General features: G+C 36.7%; 1 protein-coding gene and 1 long non-coding RNA gene across 3 annotated transcripts in view; one reads left to right on the forward strand and one right to left on the reverse strand.

The window, feature by feature from the left end:
* Positions 1–212: 212 nt before the first annotated feature.
* On the forward strand, positions 213–4,351 carry LOC309861669. Its single transcript, XR_014310122.1, has 2 exons — positions 213–2,782; positions 3,221–4,351. It is a non-coding gene; the product is annotated as an uncharacterized lncRNA (long non-coding RNA).
* FAM151B (family with sequence similarity 151 member B) overlaps positions 3,788–17,611 on the reverse strand; it is a 35,993-nt gene continuing 22,169 nt past the window's right edge. For both annotated transcript variants that reach the window (XM_082724758.1, XM_082724757.1), the window contains exons 4-6: positions 15,439–15,656; positions 11,570–11,705; positions 3,788–5,811 (exon numbers count right to left, since the gene is read on the reverse strand). In XM_082724758.1, the coding sequence (XP_082580884.1) occupies positions 5,652–5,811; positions 11,570–11,705; positions 15,439–15,656 (514 nt within the window). In that variant the 3' untranslated portion in view covers positions 3,788–5,651. The remainder of the gene's footprint in view (positions 5,812–11,569; positions 11,706–15,438; positions 15,657–17,611) is intronic.

The raw sequence follows: 17,611 nt of genomic DNA on the forward strand, positions 1-17,611 counted from the left end.
GAGGGGCGCCTGGGTGGCTCAGTGGATTAAGCCGCTGCCTTCGGCTCGGGTCATGATCTCAGGGTCCTGAGATCGAGTCCCGCATCGGGCTCTCTGCTCGGCAGGGAGCCTGCTTCCCTCTCTCTCTCTGCCTGCCTCTCCATCTACTTGTGATTTCTCTCTGTCAGATAAATAAATAAAATCTTTAAAAAAAAAAAAAAAAAAAAAAAATGGTGCAATGATTCCTATGACCTACAAGAAAAGAAGCAAACTGCTTGGCGAGAAAATCAATCTGGTCTCTGCATAAATGCCCAGCCTCAGCATGGTGCTTTCATATACTTTTTAAACCGATCAGTCTCTTTCCCAATTAGAGTTCCTTTGCTCTTATGTATCTGTCTGAAAGGTCCTTCCTCCTCTTGGTCTACCCGGTGAATCTTACTCATCACTCAAGACACAACTTACATGTTTTCTCTTAATCTGAGCAAAATGCTGTCACTGCAACCTGGTGTATAGCTCCATCACGGGGGTTATGGCAAATATCCAACTTACTGTTTATGGGTCTCTCTCCCCCACCTAGACTGTAAGATCCTTCTGGTAGAAATCATTTCTGAATTATCTGAATTATCAGCCTCGGCACATCAGACATCCATTAAGTGCCTGTCCCCTTCCCTCCTGCAGTACGCCCCAGTGAGCCCTGAAGACACAAATGACTAGACAAATGACAGTCCCTGGATGGTAGGTACAAAGAAGAGAGAGGAGCAGTCACAGTCATGAGTAAAAGAATGACACCGATGGGGAACACTAGACACTAGAACAAAGACCCTGAGCTCCTGCTGCTAAAGTCCCAAGAACTCCTCGATCCTGCCCCGCTTCTTCCAAGTGGTTATCAAAACTTCATGGTTTCACTCATTCATTATACTCCCATATTCTAGATAAAAACAGTTCTTTAGTACTACTGTCTTCATCCTTCTATCATTCAACTATTTTCCTTGCCTTGATTCATGAATTTATGATTATTAGCAGAATATAGGCTTCTACTAGGCATGCTCATATCTTAAATTTCAAGGACAAAGATAGGGCATTTTTTATATATTTACTAGGAAATTATTTTTTATAATTAGAAGGAAAAAAATCTAAGACCCTAACTCCAACAAACAAGCAAATAAACAATCTGTTCTCAATAATTTTTAGCAATTTCCCCCCTCGATAGATGAGTACATATTTGACTAAATATAGTTACATCAATTTTATAGGGCCATAAACTACTGTACTTTATAAAGCTGATTTTTTGAAAAATTGGATCTCGTACCAAAGTCTCTTCTAGGACCAGGATTATTCTGCCAGGCGTGGGAAATAGCCCTTGGATGCTATGAGTTTTCAACACCAATACATTAGACTTGAGAACCTGGAGGGGAAAAATAGGTTATACTTATTTTGTGTCTGGGAACTTCTTCCCAAATATTTTTCTATGTATACAAATGCACATAAAGACATATAATTTTACATAAATAGTATGATACCAGATATTTGTTTTGCTGCCTGCAATATAACACCTTTTCATATTAATAAATGTAGATTCTCAGTGTTTATATGCTATTGTATTGCATTCTTACACATTAAGACCTTTATATCATTATTATTTATTAACCAAGTTATGAAGTATCTGTTTTTTTGCCTATTTTTGTCTGGGTTATTTAGCTTCTTTTCAAAAATCAATTTATAGGAGTTCTCCATAGATTCTGAGTATGAACCCTTTGTCAAATATGTGTTAATGGTGTCTTTTGATGAGAGGAGTTGAATTTTGATAAAACCCATTAATCAATTTTTTTCTTTTATGATTAGTGTTCTGTTATAGGAAATCATTGCCAGGGCACCTGGGTGGCTCAGTTGGTTAAGCATCAGACTCTTGATTTTGGCTCATGTCATGATTTCAGGGTTGTGAGATCCAGAGTCCTGGATTGAGCTCCACACCAGATGTGGAGCCTGCTTAAGATTCTCTCTTTCCCTCTCCTCTGCACTTCTTCCCACAGCGCACCCCCCCAATTTTTTTTTTTTTTAAATCATTGCCTTGGGTATGGAAATAGGGAAAAATTGGAAACACCTTACACTTTCATATGTCAATTATACTCCTATAAAGCTGAAATTTAAAAAAGAAATTATTGCCTACTCTCAAGTCATGAAAATATTCTCCTGTATTTTCTTCTAAATGCTTTAATGTTGGGTTTTGTTGTTGTTGTTGTTTTAAGATTTTATTCATTTATTTGACAGAGAGAGACACAGAGCAAGAGGAAACACAAGCAGGGGGAGTGGAAGAGGGAGAAGCAGGCTTCCTGCTGAGCTAAAGGCAGATGTTTAATGACCGAGCCACCCAGGCATCCCTCTTCTAAATGCTTTAGTTTTATCTTTCACATTTGGGCCCAAGATCCAACTCCAATTATCATTTGCATATGCTGTGAAGTAGAGATCAGTTATTTTTTTCCATGTGATTATCCATTAAAAATTTATTTTTCATTAGAATACATTTTACAATTCCCTTATATATTTTTGTTCCCAAGAATGACTTATTTTTTTTTTTAAGTTTTTATTTATTCATTTGAAAGACAGAGATCACAAGTAGGCAGAGAGGCAGACAGAGAGGGGAGGGGGAAGCAGGCTCCCCACAGAGCAGAGAGCCCGATGTGGGGCTCGATCCCAGGATCCTGGAATCATGACCCGAGCCAAAGGCAGAGGCCTTAACCCACTGAGCCACGCAGGCGCCCCGACCCAAGAATGATTTAAAATACACCTCTAAATCTTAACCTAAGTAATAATCAACTGATAAATTTCTTTTTTTTTTCTTTTTAAAGATTTTATTTATTTATTTATTTATTTATTTTTTAAAGATTTTATTTATTTATCAGAGAGAGAGAGGGGAGAGAGCGAGCACAGGCAGACAGAATGGCAGGCAGAGGCAGAGGGAGAAGCAGGCTCCCCACCGAGCAAGGAGCCCGATGTGGGACTCGATCCCAGGACACTGGGACCACGACCCGAGCCGAAGGCAGCTGCCCAACCAACTGAGCCACCCAGGCATCCCTATTTATTTATTTGACAGAGAGAAATCACAGGTAAGCAGAGAGGCAGGAAGAGAGAGGAGGAAGCAGGCTTCTCACGGAGCAGAGAGCCCGATGCGGGGCTCGATCCCAGGACCCTGGGATCATGACCTGAGCCGAAAGCAGAGGCTTCAACCCACTGAGCCACCCAGGCGCCCCTCAACTGATAAATTTCTTAATATAAAAGCATTTTTCCTAAAGATTAGTATTTTAAAAAATATTATCAAGGGTCATGTGTTCCCTGGATGACTCAGTTGGTTAAGCATTTGACTCTTGATTTCATCTCAGTTTGTGATTTCACGGTCATGAGATTGAGCCCTGTGTCTGGCTCCACACTAGGCATACAGCCTGCTTAAAAGTCTCTCTCTTGGGGTGCCTGGGTGGCTCAGTGGGTTAAAGCCTCTGCCTTGAGCTCAGGTTATGATCCCAGGGTCTTGATATCGAGCCCCGCATCAGGCACTATGCTCAGCAGGGAGCCTGCTTCCTCCTCTCTGCCTGCTTCTCTTCCTACTTGTGATCTCTGTCAAATAAATAAATAAAATCTTAAAAAAAAGAAGTCTCTCTTTCTTCCTCTCCTTCTGCACCTCTACCTCCCTCTAAAATATATATATGTGTGTGTGTATGTGTGTGTGTATATATATATATACATATACATACACACAAATATATATGTGTGTGTGTATTATCAAGGGCCAGACAATCAGGTAGCAAAAGTAATCTTCTGGACAAATCAGTTTTATTTAAAACTTCATTAAAAGGCAGTTCATTCATAAATTCAACTCTATAATATAAAGAGTGGTAATTTTAGAAAATTCATAAAGTAAACATTAATTTTTACTATAATTTTAAGAGTTATTCTTTGTTGCTATTGTTAAAATTTTATAATTATAAAATTGCATTTTTCCTTTTGGCAAACAACCATAGAAAGTGAAGTTTTAGGTGTTATTTGATAAATAGCACTGCATTTAGTGGAGCTAAAATTTTAAGTGGAAATATAATTGTCTTCTTTAAATATATGTCTATAGTGTTTCATGTTATACCCCTTACTTCTCTATCTACAATGGACATGATCACATGACAGGTCTAGAAGAAGAGAACTGACTTTGTTGAGTACCTTCTGTGTATGAAGCATTGAGCTAGATGCCTCTATTCCGTGAATCTCAATCTTCGTAACAACTCTTCAAAAGAATCCTCATTTTCCCTCCATTTTTTAGGTAAGGAAACCAAGACTCAGTGGGGTTAAATATTTCCCAAAATCTATAGCTAGGAAGGTTAAGAAGTGGGGTTGTAAGGGAGGTTTATCTGAATTCAAAACCCAAGCTCTTTTCTCTATACACTACTATTTTCTGGGAGAAAAAGTTGATAAACAAAGACAAATTATGTATCTTAGGACATTCATTGGTAAGTTTCTTTTCAATAATGAAAGAAGTAACGTGTTTTTCTGAGTACCTTGCTTAATATTATGGCACACACTATAAAGGACAGTTAAGAACGTTCACTTACCCTGAAGGACTTTATATAACCTAGCTGAGCAGATAAAACTAACATGTATGACATAATTAGTGAATAATATCAAATAGTTACAATTAACTTGTTAAAGTAAGATCTGGAGGCCATTGTTATTGCAGGCATTTTTGAAATGATGACCATGCTGAAGGTCACTGAAGTAATGTTTAGAGTGGACTACATTATGAAAGATCTTGAAAGAGTTAAACTTAATAAAGTGACATTTAAGAGACCCTTGGAGCTTTCTGATCTGGCAAGAGGTGCTTACAAAAGTTTTCTTCAGCAGAAATACTCAGCATATTTCTGAGTAGAATGTGAACAATGAAGTCATGAAGAACTTTTTAAAATTCTCGCAGTAAAACAAGGGCCTGAACTAAGGTGGTCCTGGTGATAAACTTGAAAATCAAATGTTATGTTACTAGGATTAAAATTCTGCTCTTCAGTAGTATTGTACTTACTATAGATAAAATACTACAATTGAAACAAAGAATATAAAAAAACATATATAGTTGTCAGCATGCTCTCAACAATATGGAAATTCTAGATCCATCTAATTTAATCTATATTGTTTTCAGTAAATGGATTTTATTCTGTTACGACAAAGCTGCTCACCTCTGTGAAAATTAGAACATTTTTAAAGCCCTCTTACTCTTCCTTAGTCTTGGAAATAACCAGTTTTTCAGGAAAAAAGAAAGAAGGTACCATAAATTAGTAGAATCTCTGTAATGCAAGGACAACCAAAATGTGATTTATACCTGTATCTCATGGAATATGATTATAGGTTATGACATGTAAATTCTTTCAATTACCTTCAATATATCAAAATTACATTTTATAAAGGGGTTTAAAACATAATCGTCCTAAATTATTATTAGACCAGGCCCACTGAAATCTTTTCTTTCCAAATCTTTTAAATACATACAGTATCATAAGGATATAAGCCTAATAAAATAAGCACTAAGTGTTTTTTGATTAGATGAATTAGAGCATATCATCATCACAATTTATATGGTAATTAATTCAGACCAAAGCAGAGGGTTATGAAACCAAAACATGAAATAATTTAGAAGAATCTTCTTAGAGATTAACTTTGACTCCAATGGCTTGTTTAAATTCATGGTTTTGTGGTTCCAAGATATCATAGAAAACTTGTTTTTTGTCAAAATAGTCTCTAATGCAAAGCAAATCTTCAATGGAATAGTTATCATTTTTTCCAGTCCAAATAGTCAGGCTGTACCTGTGTTAAAATAAAACAGAATTTTATAGTGAAAAGTAAAGATAAGAAACAGTGATGAGGAATTCCAATAAGCCTAAAAATAGTTACTCTCATTTATCTTTAACCCAAATTCACACAGACAAAAAAAAATTAATTAGCAGTGCTGGAACATATAGTTCCTGTTTCATTCCTTCATAAACATCAAAAGAACTAGAGAGAAAAAAATTCACATTGCTATCATCTAAATTAGGTAACTGCTATATCTGAATTATAGGATTGTGAAATGGCTTTGGAAACCCAGACTGGTAACCCTGAAAATGGGCCAAATTTTGGACAAAAAAACTGAAGAGATTATAATGCTGAATAAGGAATTTGTTCCCTACACAAAACCTACAGCTCTAATTTGGGTTTTTTTTTCAGTTGTCTGGGTAGAGTCAAAGGCATGACTGTAAGGGACTATGAAGAGATACAAATATCACTGACATTACCAACATTCATATTCACTTACATGTGGCCCCACTCTCCCTTCTGGGGGTGTTTGTATGAGATATAAGACTGCCAAGGGATGTCACTAAGGATGCCAAACAGAATAAATTTAGATCCATTTCTGGGCGTTAAAGAAAACAATAATAATATATGCAGATTTATCATGGATGTTAAGAATATACTCAGGATTTTAAAGTTATTTAAATTATATATTTTTATTTCTTCCAGTAGACATTACTTCTATTACAAAACTATTGCATCAGAGTCTAAGAAAATGCAAAGCTCCTAAGTAGTTCTGCACTTATTTTCCCCATAAACATTTCAGAATGCAGGAAAAAAAATCTCCAAAGTCCTTCTTCAACTACTACTAAGAAAGTCTAACCACGGTATGTGTTCTTGCTATGTTGGCATATTCCTGTCCTTAAGGATTGTGATACCATTCTAGAGATGCACTTTGAATTTTATGTGGAATTTTATTCCACAGCAGCATTTGGTTTGCTGCACAGTAGCAAATTTTAAGCTACACGTGAGGACACACACAGACACACACACAAATAAGAATTTCTTTAAGATCTATATTTTTACGACTTACAAAGACTGAATCAGAAAGAATTTAAAAATCTGGATAGATTAACTACTAGTAAACAAATTGAATCAACAATTAAAAAATCTCCCAATGAAGAAAAGCCCAGAACCAGGTGGCTTTTGGTGAATATTTCCAAACGTAAAGAATTAACACCTATTCTTCTCCAACTCTTCCAAATAACTGAAGAGCAAGAAACAATCCCAAATTTATTTTACAAGACCAGCATTATCTTGATACTGAATCCAGAGAAGGACACTATTAGTAAAGAAAACTGTTAAGTCAATATCCCTGATGAATATAGATGAAAAAATTCTCAATTAAATACTACCAAACTGTGCAGCACAATAAAAGAATCATTCACCATGATCAAGTGCGATTTATCCCTGTGATGCAAAGATAGTTCAACACAAACAAATCAATGTTATACATCACATTTAATAGAATGAAAGAATAGAATCATATGATCATATTAGTAGGTGCAGAAAAAGCATCTGACAAAATTCAACATCCACTCATGAAAAAATTCAATACATTAGGCTCAGAAGGAACATATCTCAACAATAAAGACCATTTATGACAAGTCTACAGCTAACAACATACTCCATAATGATAGGATAAAAGCTCTTCCTCTAAGATCAGGAACAAGACTAGAGTGCCTACTCTCACCACTCTTTTTTTTTTTTTTTAATGTTTTATTTGATCATGGAATCAAGCCTCAAGTTGGGCTCCACGCTTAGCACAGTCTTCTTAGGACTCTTTCTCCCTTTCCCTCTATCCCTCCCCGCCGAGTCACTCTTTCTCTCAAATAAATAAATAAATCTTAGAAAAAGACTTATACAGTGATGTAATTTCATTTATTTCTCAATAAAACAAAAATACTAAAAAAAACCCTGTATTTTTTTTTTGCTAAAATGGCATCTTTATGATTTTATTTGAACACAGTTGTGACTAACTTTATGATAAACAGATATGAACTCAGGCTAAAAAAAGGAGCTCTCCAGTCTTACTCTGCCTCTTTTAACCCTCTCTCTATTATATTTAAAGTAAAATAGGAAAAAAAATTACCTCAGGGTACCTAAATTGTATTTATTCAAATCAATTCTCAGGTTTCATTTTTAAGCCCTTTTTAAAATGAAATTATATAGGAAAAATACATAATACATAAAGATGCATTTCAATGAATTATTATAAAATGAACTCTAGTTAACCAAAACACAAATCAAGAAGTAGAGAACCTCCAGTACACTGGGAAGTACCCATATGTCACTCTGTAATCACAACATTTCCTCTACCCTGGACTGCTCACAACCTTGACCTTTGTGGTAGTCATATTCTTACTTTTATTTACTACCTATATAGCCATCCCTAACTAGTACAGTTTAATTTTTGCCTGTTACCTAATTTTATATAAATGGAATCATATGATGCATAATATTTTTTTGGTCTTGCTTCCTTTTTTTTTATCCTTTTTTTTTTTTAAAGATTTATTTATTTATTTGACAGAGAGAGATTACAAGTAGGCAGAGAGGCAGGCAGAGAGAGAGAGAGAGGAGGAGGAGGAGGAAGCAGGCTCCCTGCTGAGCAGAGAGCCCAATGCGGGACTCGATCCCAGGACCCTGAGATCATGACCTGAGCCGAAGGCAGCGGCTTAACCCACTGAGCCACCCAGGCGCCCTATCCTTTTTTTTTTTTTTAAGACTTCATCTATTTGGGAGATGGAGAGAGACAGAGAGAGCAAGCACATCTGCACCAAGTGGGGGAGGGGAAGAGGGAGAAGTAGACTCTCAGCTGATCAGGAAGCCTGATTCAGGGATTGAACCCAGGATCCAAGATCTGACTGAAGCGGAAGGCAAATACTTAATCAACTGTATGTAAAGAGGTGAAGAGAATCTGCCCATGTCTGTAGATGATAGAGAAAGCCTACCAAAGACATTGCTAGATGAGGGGCACATTCCACCTAAACATTTTGCAACAGTGGGAATGGCATCCCTGAGCTACAAGTGGAAGCTTTCTTCAATTAGGTTTGGTCCCAAGAAGCTATGAAGATAAGGAAAGAGTGAACACAGAAAAGCCATAGTTGTGGGTATCAGACTATTCCTGTAGTAACTCAAAATTCAAAATTTAAGCAACAGATAAAAGATTTTACTTAGAGGGGTGCCTGGGTGGCTCAGTCAGTTAAGCGTCTGCCTTCAGCTCAGGTCATGATATCAAGACCCTGGAATCAAGCCCTGTATCGGCTCCCTGCTCAGCGAGGAGCCTGCTTCTCCCTCCCTCTGCCGCTCTCCTTGCTTGTGCTCTTGCTCTCTCTGTCAGATAAATTTTAAAAACATTGAAATTTTAAAAAGGGGGGGCGCTTGGGTGGCTCAGTGGGTTGGGCTTCTGCCTTTGGCTTGGGTCATGATCTCAGGGTCCTGGGATCGAGTTCCGCATCAGGCTCTCTGCTCAGCAGGGAGCCTGTTTCCTCCTCCTCCTCCTCTCTCTCTCTCTCTGCCTGCCTCTCTGTCTACTTGTGATCTTTCTCTGTCAAATAAATAAATAAATAAATAAATAAATCTTTAAAAAATAAAACCTAGATAATGGACTTATTTCCTTTTAGAAACCAGCTCTTAGATTTATTCATGTTTTTGATTAATGATTCACTAATTTCTGTCTTTTATCTTTTAAAATTATGTTTTATATAGCTTCATAATTTATTGAGTTGGATGCTCTACTTTCATTTTTATAATTTATTAACGCAAGTATTTAAGACTTTTCTTTTTTCTCTGACCATTGCTTTAGCAGTGTCCCATTGTTTCTTTTGTGTAGGTTTTCATTATTGTCAATTTGTAAGTATCACTCAATTGTAAGTTTTTCCTCAAAAGTTGTTTTAAGAGAAATTTTTTAGGCATCTAGGTAGTAGAATTATTTTTTTATTTTGGGTTTATTATAGTTTCGGGGTTTACTGTATTGTAATCAGAAAACATCTTATTTTACTTTGTAGATTTTCTTAAGGGCTTCATATATAGGTATTTGTATGAGCTTATGTATTGTATGAGAATATAGTTCGGCTGTTATAATAGAAACCTAAATTTAAAATAGCTTAAATAAGCCTAGCTCTCTTTCTCACATAGCTGGGAAAGCACAAATAATTCAGGGCTGATTTTGTGCCTCCACATGTCAAGGACCCAGAAGACTCCTATCTTGATGCCCTTGCTTTCCTTAGGATATTGCCTTCTCTAGTTTATTGTGCATCTAGTTTAATCAAGAAACAAGATGGAAAGCTCAAATAAAGAAAATAAGAAAATAAAGACATAGGAATATGGGAGCCAAGAGCAGGCCACCCCAAGATGGCACATTGTTTTGAGTTAAAAAACAAACAAAACCCCAGCAGATACAGGAAAATCTTTTTACCTCCTCCTCAACAGCCAACTTGTACCAGGAAGAGAGCTATTAACAGAGATTGCTCTTAACAAAACTTACCTACATAATGGGTATTATTTATTATATTATAGTATAGTATAGTAGCAGTATTATATTATACATAATATATAAATTTATTATATTATTATAAAATATAAATTTTTATTATAAATATATTATTAAATTTATTATTTTATTTATTTTAGAAGATTAAAATAGTATATAATCCTATAAACCCATTCATTCTCTGGAACACTTTTTTCCCTGCATTTCTGAGGTAGCTATCTTAATTTGAGCTCAAGTAAAAAAAAGTTTTTTTTTTTTTTAATATTAGACCTCTTTCTCTGGTAACTTTGCAGCGACAAAAGCTTCTAAATTTTGTGCCGTACTAAAAAGGTCTTCTCCACTCTGAAACTACAGAAAATGTATTTTTTCTTTGTGTATTTAATGCTTGATTTTCAAGTCTTTAATTCACCTGGAATTCATTTTGGAAGAAAGATGAATGAAAGGTGCCAGTTTTGTTTTGTTTTTTTCTGCACAGTTGGCCTATTCTCACATACCATACTGAACTTTTGCACCAATGATTTGAAATGCTAGCTTTTCCTAAACTAATTTCCATGATAGATTTGGGTTTATTTCTGGATTTTCTACTGACTAGTATATTAAAAAGACAGTATCAAAATTGTTTCAATATCTGTACATTTATAATCTCTTTTGATATTTAATAGGTGGATCAACTAATTTTTATTATATATTAAAATAATAAAATTTTTATATGGAAAGAACTTCTGAAATTAAGAGAATTCAAAAAGAAACTATTTCATCGACTTAAAACTTTTTGAGAGTGTATAACATAATAGAAAAAGGACATTTACTGGGCACCTACTGTGTTCAGAAACTTTTGTGAGGAATGGAGGTGAAAGACATGATGTTATGTAAGTGAAGATTAATCAGGAGCTTCTTTCAAGTGAGGGGATCTGTTCACTTACACAATCAGTGTTCATTCTCTGTCTCCATCTTTTTCTCACACACACTGTTTTTTTTTATGATTTTATTCATTTATTTTTAAGAGAGAGAGTGTGCATGCATGAGTTGGGGAAGGAGCAGAGACAGAGGGAGAAGCAGGGAAGCCTACTGTGGGGCTCGATTCCACAACTCTGGGAACACGACGTGAGCCAAAGGAAGACGCTTAACCTACTGAGCCACCCTGGCATCCCCACGCACTATCTTTCCATAATCAGTTTTCATCCTCTGTCTCTTTCTCACACATCTCACACGCATATGCTATTTTGTTAAACTTACACATACCTGTTTGATTTCTTTAACAGCCAAAGTAACTGAGAACAAGACTGCCTGACTAAAGCTGCTCTGACAGGAAATGTTACAGGCTGATTTAGCTCCTTACATATATACTCCATTTCTTTTACCATTGTCCAACTGTAACCTGAAATGAAAGAAAGAAATTCAATTTTTATTTTTTAATTTTTTTTTAATTTTTTTTTTAAAGATTTTATTTATTTATTTGACAGAGAGAAATCACAAGTAGGCAGAGAGGCAGGCAGAGAGAGAGAGGAGGAAGCAGGCTCCCTGCTGAGCAGAGAGCCTGATGCGGGACTCGATCCCAGGACCCTGAGATCATGACCTGAGCCGAAAGCAGCGGCTTAACCACTGAGCCACCCAGGCGCCCCAGAAATTCAATTTTTATAACTGGAATCCTAAAAGTCAGTTAAATAAAAAACTAAATTAAATTACATATGAGTAGGTAATTCATAGGTATTTTATAAAAAGCTCCATTCGGATTCAGAGTGAATTAAATTACCACTTATTACATGAAAATATTTTGAATGGAAAATAGAGACAAAAAATCAAGTCTACAATCATGCCACAAGTGACTTAAGAGCAAATTTAATAAAACATTAAAATATTAAAAAGGTTTACTAATCTCTCAAGGACAAAAACCTCAAACTTTTATACTATATTTATCTTAAAGATTCTAAGGCTCTTACCTTAGGTATATCTGCCTCATTTTATTTTTAAAGATTTTATTTCTTTGAAAGGGAGAGAGTGAATAAGAGCACAAGAGCAGCAGGAGGGGGAAGCTGACTCCCTGCTGAGCAGGGAGTTGGATGAAGGGCTCGATCCCAGGACACTGGGATCATGATCTGAGCTAAAGACAGAGGCCCAACCGACTGAGCCACCCTGGCGACCTTATCTCCCTCACTAATATTCTCTATAAACTTAGATTTTCTGGGGGTGTCTGGGTGGCTCATTTGGCTAGGCATCTGCCTTCAGCTGAGGTCCTGATCTCAGGGTCCTGGAATCGAGCATGTCGGGGTTTGTACTCAGTGGGGAGTCTGCTTGTCTCTCTGCCCTTCCCCCTGCTCATGCTTGCTCTGTCTCTCTCAAATAAATAAATATAATCTTTTTTAAAAGGTACATACATAAACTTAGATTTTCCATTGTGTTTGTTAAAACTTAAGTATTTTTTTCCAACAGAAAGATGCCTGCTAGGAAGTAGACGTTTAAGAAACAATTATCTTCATGATTATTTTTTGGCTAGTCCAAACTACTTACATTTTACCTAAAGCAGAAATAGTAGAAAATGACTTTCATTTTTTAAAAATAATTTTATTTAGGGAGCAAGCATGTATGCAAGTGGGGGAGGGTTAGAGGGAGAGAGAGAGAATCCCAAGCAGACCATGCTTTTAGCGTGGAGCCTGATACGAGGCTCGACCCCATGTCGCTGAGATGATGACCTGAGCCAAAATCAAGAGTTGGATGCTTAACTGAATAAGCCACCAGGCATTCCCAAAATGACTTTTATATATGGGTTTAAATCATGTTAAGAGATTGTGAAAAACACACTTGTTTATTTATAAAAGCTTTGGGAAAATTCTGGGGTGCACCTGGGTAGCTCATTCAGTTGAGCGACCAACTCTGGACTTGAGCTCAGGTCATGATCTCAGGGCTGTGAGACTGAGTCCCTTGTCAGGCTCTGCACTGGGTGTAGAGCCTGCTTATGATTCTTTCTCTCCCTTTCCTTCTGCCTCTCTCACCATCTTCTCTCTCTGTCTCTTAAAAAAAAATTTTTTTTTTCAAAATAATAGCCTCTATGGAGCATCTGCACGATGCAGGGGCTAAAATGCCCAATTCTTAGTTTCTGCTCAGGTGGTGATCTCAGGGTTGTAGGACTGAGCCCCATGTTGGGCTCTACACTCAGTGTGGAGTCTGCTTGAGACTCCTATCTCCCTGTCCCTCTGTTCCTCCCCGACAGAATAAATAAATAAATAAATAACAGCCTCTATCAAAAACAGCCTATAAAAAGTACTGGTAAATAAAGGAATGTTTTACAGAAAGTTTATGTGAATATGTTAGTTTTGCAGCTAAATTCCTCATAAAAGAAGGGCAATGTTCTGCTTTCCTTAAAAATCTGAAAATCTTTGTAATTAGTAAAAGGGATTGCTAACAGAAGCTACATTTGCATGACTATAAATTTATAAACTCTTTTCTAAATCTGTGAAACATGGAGTGCCTGGGTAGCTCAGTCGGTTGGGCATCTGACTCTTGATTTCTGCTTGGGTCACAATCTCGGGGTTATGAGATCTGGCTCCAGCTCACTGTGCAGTCTGCTTGGGATTCTCTCTCTCCCTCTTCCTCTGCCCCACCCCTCACTCAAAAGCACTCCCTCTCTTTTGCTCTCTCTCTAAAATAAATAAATATTTATTTATAAGAAATAAAAAAGTAAGGAAGTATAAAGCATATGTTGGTAATAACAAGAGGCCGATGGGAGACAAGCAGACTGGACACATTCAACACCAAAATGTCTTCAAAATCCAGATATAGTCTAATTAGTTAAAACCTAAGGTTAAGCCAGAATTATACTAAACAGTGACAAAAGGAGTTTAGAATCAGTAAGGAAGTTAATAAACTATTTCTCATTTACTTTCTTTGAACACTTTGAATTACAAGCAATATTCTTTAATGAAGCTAATTAAAATTAAAATGCTTAAAAAATTAGAATTATGATAAGCATATTATTCTTTGTCTCAATCACATCAACTGTTGGTCCAGAGGGTTAGAACCTAAATGTCACTACTCACTAGATAGCAGTGACAGATAGCAGTAACTAGATCAGTTACTCTGATCTTATGTTGGACTAAAAAGTTAACATCTAAATACAATAATTGCAGGAGTAGCTCAGTTGGTTGGGCCTTTGCCTTCAGCTCAGTCATGATCCCAGGGTCCTGGAATCCAGCCCCACGTCAGCCCTCTGCTCAGTGGGGATCCTGCTTCTCCCTCTGGCTCTCCCCACTGCTTATGCTCTCTCTCTCTGTGTCAAATGAATATGTAAAAGCTTAAAAAAAACCAGTAACTGAAAATAAATAAAAGGTGAATTCCCTGAACACAGGGTAAAGACTAACATCTCCATAGGCTCTAAATACCTTCTTCATTTATTTTTACCATGTGGACAGGAGCGCCAGAGCATCTGATGGCTTTCGAGCTGTTTACCTGTAAATCACTGCCTAAGGATGTATGAAAAAATAGAAAGATGAACCCAAACAGCATTATCAGTTTCAACTGGGGGGAAAAAAGCTGAGATTCAGGTCCATCCTGAAGTGAACAGATAAAAGGGAAGAAGGGATCCAGCCTAGAGGAGAGTCTCATGGCCTCCCACTCCCCTGTCCAGACAAATAGATGAAACCAGCAAACACTGTGGAGCCCTTTTGAATGTCCATGGAGTAGGAGCTGGGCTCTTCAACAACACTCCCCCTCCTTCTGGCCTCACATACTGGAGTAGTTCTTTATCGTTCATCTGATGTAGGAAGTTTGCTCCAAGGTAAAAAAGAAAAGAAAACAAAAGAAAAAAGAGTATAGAGTGATTTGCAAGTTCAAAGAGACCAATTCAGGATTCGCTTAAATTTTGTAGAGGCAACTTTGGTTAATCTAGACTATGCAAATTTCCCATCCAAGCTTAGTGATACAATGTCACCAACAAATGCAGTCTATCTGAAAGAAAAGAAAGTAGAGGCATACAGATGCCTTAGGGTCAGAGCTTTATCTCCATTAGGCTCTTAGATTTTGGAATAAGAGTTTGATTTTGTATTTAAACGTGTTATTTTTGTATTTTGAGCAGATTTTAATTTGACCGATAAGAAATACATTTTAAAAATTATTACCTTCATTGACTTTCTCAGGATGCCATCCTGTTGTCCAACCCAGAGAAAATGTCACATCTGGAAAGAAGGATGTCACCGTGTCTATAAAAGGTTTTGCATCTACTACCCTGCTATTTCCATTTGGACCAGGAAGAATATCAGCATTAATCCACACAGGACGTTTCAGATGCCTCTTCACATTTTCCAGGAGCATCATGGATGGTTCCACAGCTGCCAGACTAAAAACATAGTTGTTGTCAATGAGATACATTCCTAAAGTAAAAGTAGAAAGTTCTTTTAGACTAGTGGTTTCAATGTTTTCAACTTCCTAACAAAATTGTAATACTATAATGCCTGAACTAAATAAAATCAAAGATCACATTAACACCAGAGGAGAAGTTAACATATGCCATATCTCAAATTGTTGACTTATACTTATTATTCATGAGGATACCTTAAGGGTTCTAAAAACACATGAAGAATGCCACTATTTGTAGAAAGACTGAAGTTTCAAAACTGTATTAGGAACACTCAGTATAAAATAATTTAAGAAAAGACATAAATACTCAGTCTTCAGAGAATGTATACATAAGACTTAAAAATTAGATATACTCATAACCTAAATTCACATTTATGAAAATACCTACAGTATACCTAGGCACTGTCTCTCTACAGGCTCATGACCTCAGAGAAAAGAACCTCAATTCTTTCATGTAATCTTTTAAGTTTGGATGCATAAACATGTTTCTAAGACTGATTGCAAAGTATAAAATTATAACATCCTCTTAAAATTTTTATAAATTTCATTTTCACTTCATAAACATCTTTTCTGGAATCTAGAGACAGCCATATTTTAGTTACTATATTTATTTTTTAAAAGATTTTATTTATTCACTGGGCAGGGAGAGGGAGAGAGCACAAGCAAGGGGAGTGGCAGGCAGAGGGAGAGGGATAAGCAGACTTTCTACTGAGCAGGGCAGGGGTCCTGGGATCATGACCTGAGCGGAAGGCAGACAATTTTTTTTTCTCATATTATTTTTTCAGTGTTCCAAGATTTATTGTTTATGCACCACACCCAGTGCTCCATGCAATATGTGCCCTCCTTAACACCCACCACCAGGCTCACCCATCCCCCACCTTCTCCCTTCCAAAACACTCAGTTTGCTTCTCAGAGTCCACAGTCTCTCATGTTTCAACTCCCCCTCCGATTTCCCCCAATTCACTTTTCCTTTCCTTCTCCTAATGTCCTCCATGATATTCCTTATGCTCCACAAGTAAGTGAAACCATATGATAATTTCTCTTCTTGGCTTATTTCACTCAGCATAATCTCCTCCAGTCCCATCGATGTTGATACAAAAGCTGGGTATTTATCCTTTCTGATGGAGGTGTAATATTCCATTGTATATATGGCCCATATCTTCTTTATCCATTTGTCTATTGAAGGGCATCTTGGCTCTTTCCACATTTTGGCTATTGTGGCCACTGCTGCTATGGAACATTGGGGTACATATGGCTGTTCTTTTCAAGACATCTGTATCTTGGGGGTAAATATCCAGTAGTGCAATTGCAGGGTCATAGGGTAGCTCTATTTTTAATTTCTTAAGGAATCTCCACACTGTTTTCCAAAGTGGCTGCACCAACTTGCATTCCCACCAACAGTGTAAGAGGGTTCCCCTTTCTCCACATCCTCTCCAACACTTGTTGTTTCCTGTCTTGTTAATTTTGGCCATTCTAACTGGTGTAAGGTTGTGTCTCAATGTGGTTCTGATTTGAATCTCCCTGATAGCTAATGAGGATGAACATTTTTTCATGTGTCTGTTGGCCATTTGTATGTCTTCTTTGGAGAAGTGTCTATTCATGTCTTCCCAATTTTTTTATATGATTATCTGTTTTTTGAGTGTTGAGTTTGAGGAGTTCTTTATAGATATCCAAGATCTATCACCTTGTCTGTAGTGTCATTTGTGAGTATCTTCTCCCATTCTGTGGGTTGCCTCTTTGTTTTGTTGACTCTTTCCTTTGCTGTGCAGAAGCTTTTTATCTTGATGAAATCCAGAAGTTTATTTTTACTTTTGTTTCCTTTGCTTTTGGAGACATGTCTTGAAAGAAGTTGTTGTGGCCTATGATGAAGAGGTTACTGCCTATGTTCTTCTCTAGGATTTTGAAAGATTCCTGCTTCACATTAAGGTCTTTTAT

Source organism: Mustela nivalis, assembly GCF_964662115.1.
Source record: "Mustela nivalis genome assembly, chromosome: 3".
Classification (NCBI taxonomy): domain Eukaryota; kingdom Metazoa; phylum Chordata; class Mammalia; order Carnivora; family Mustelidae; genus Mustela; species Mustela nivalis.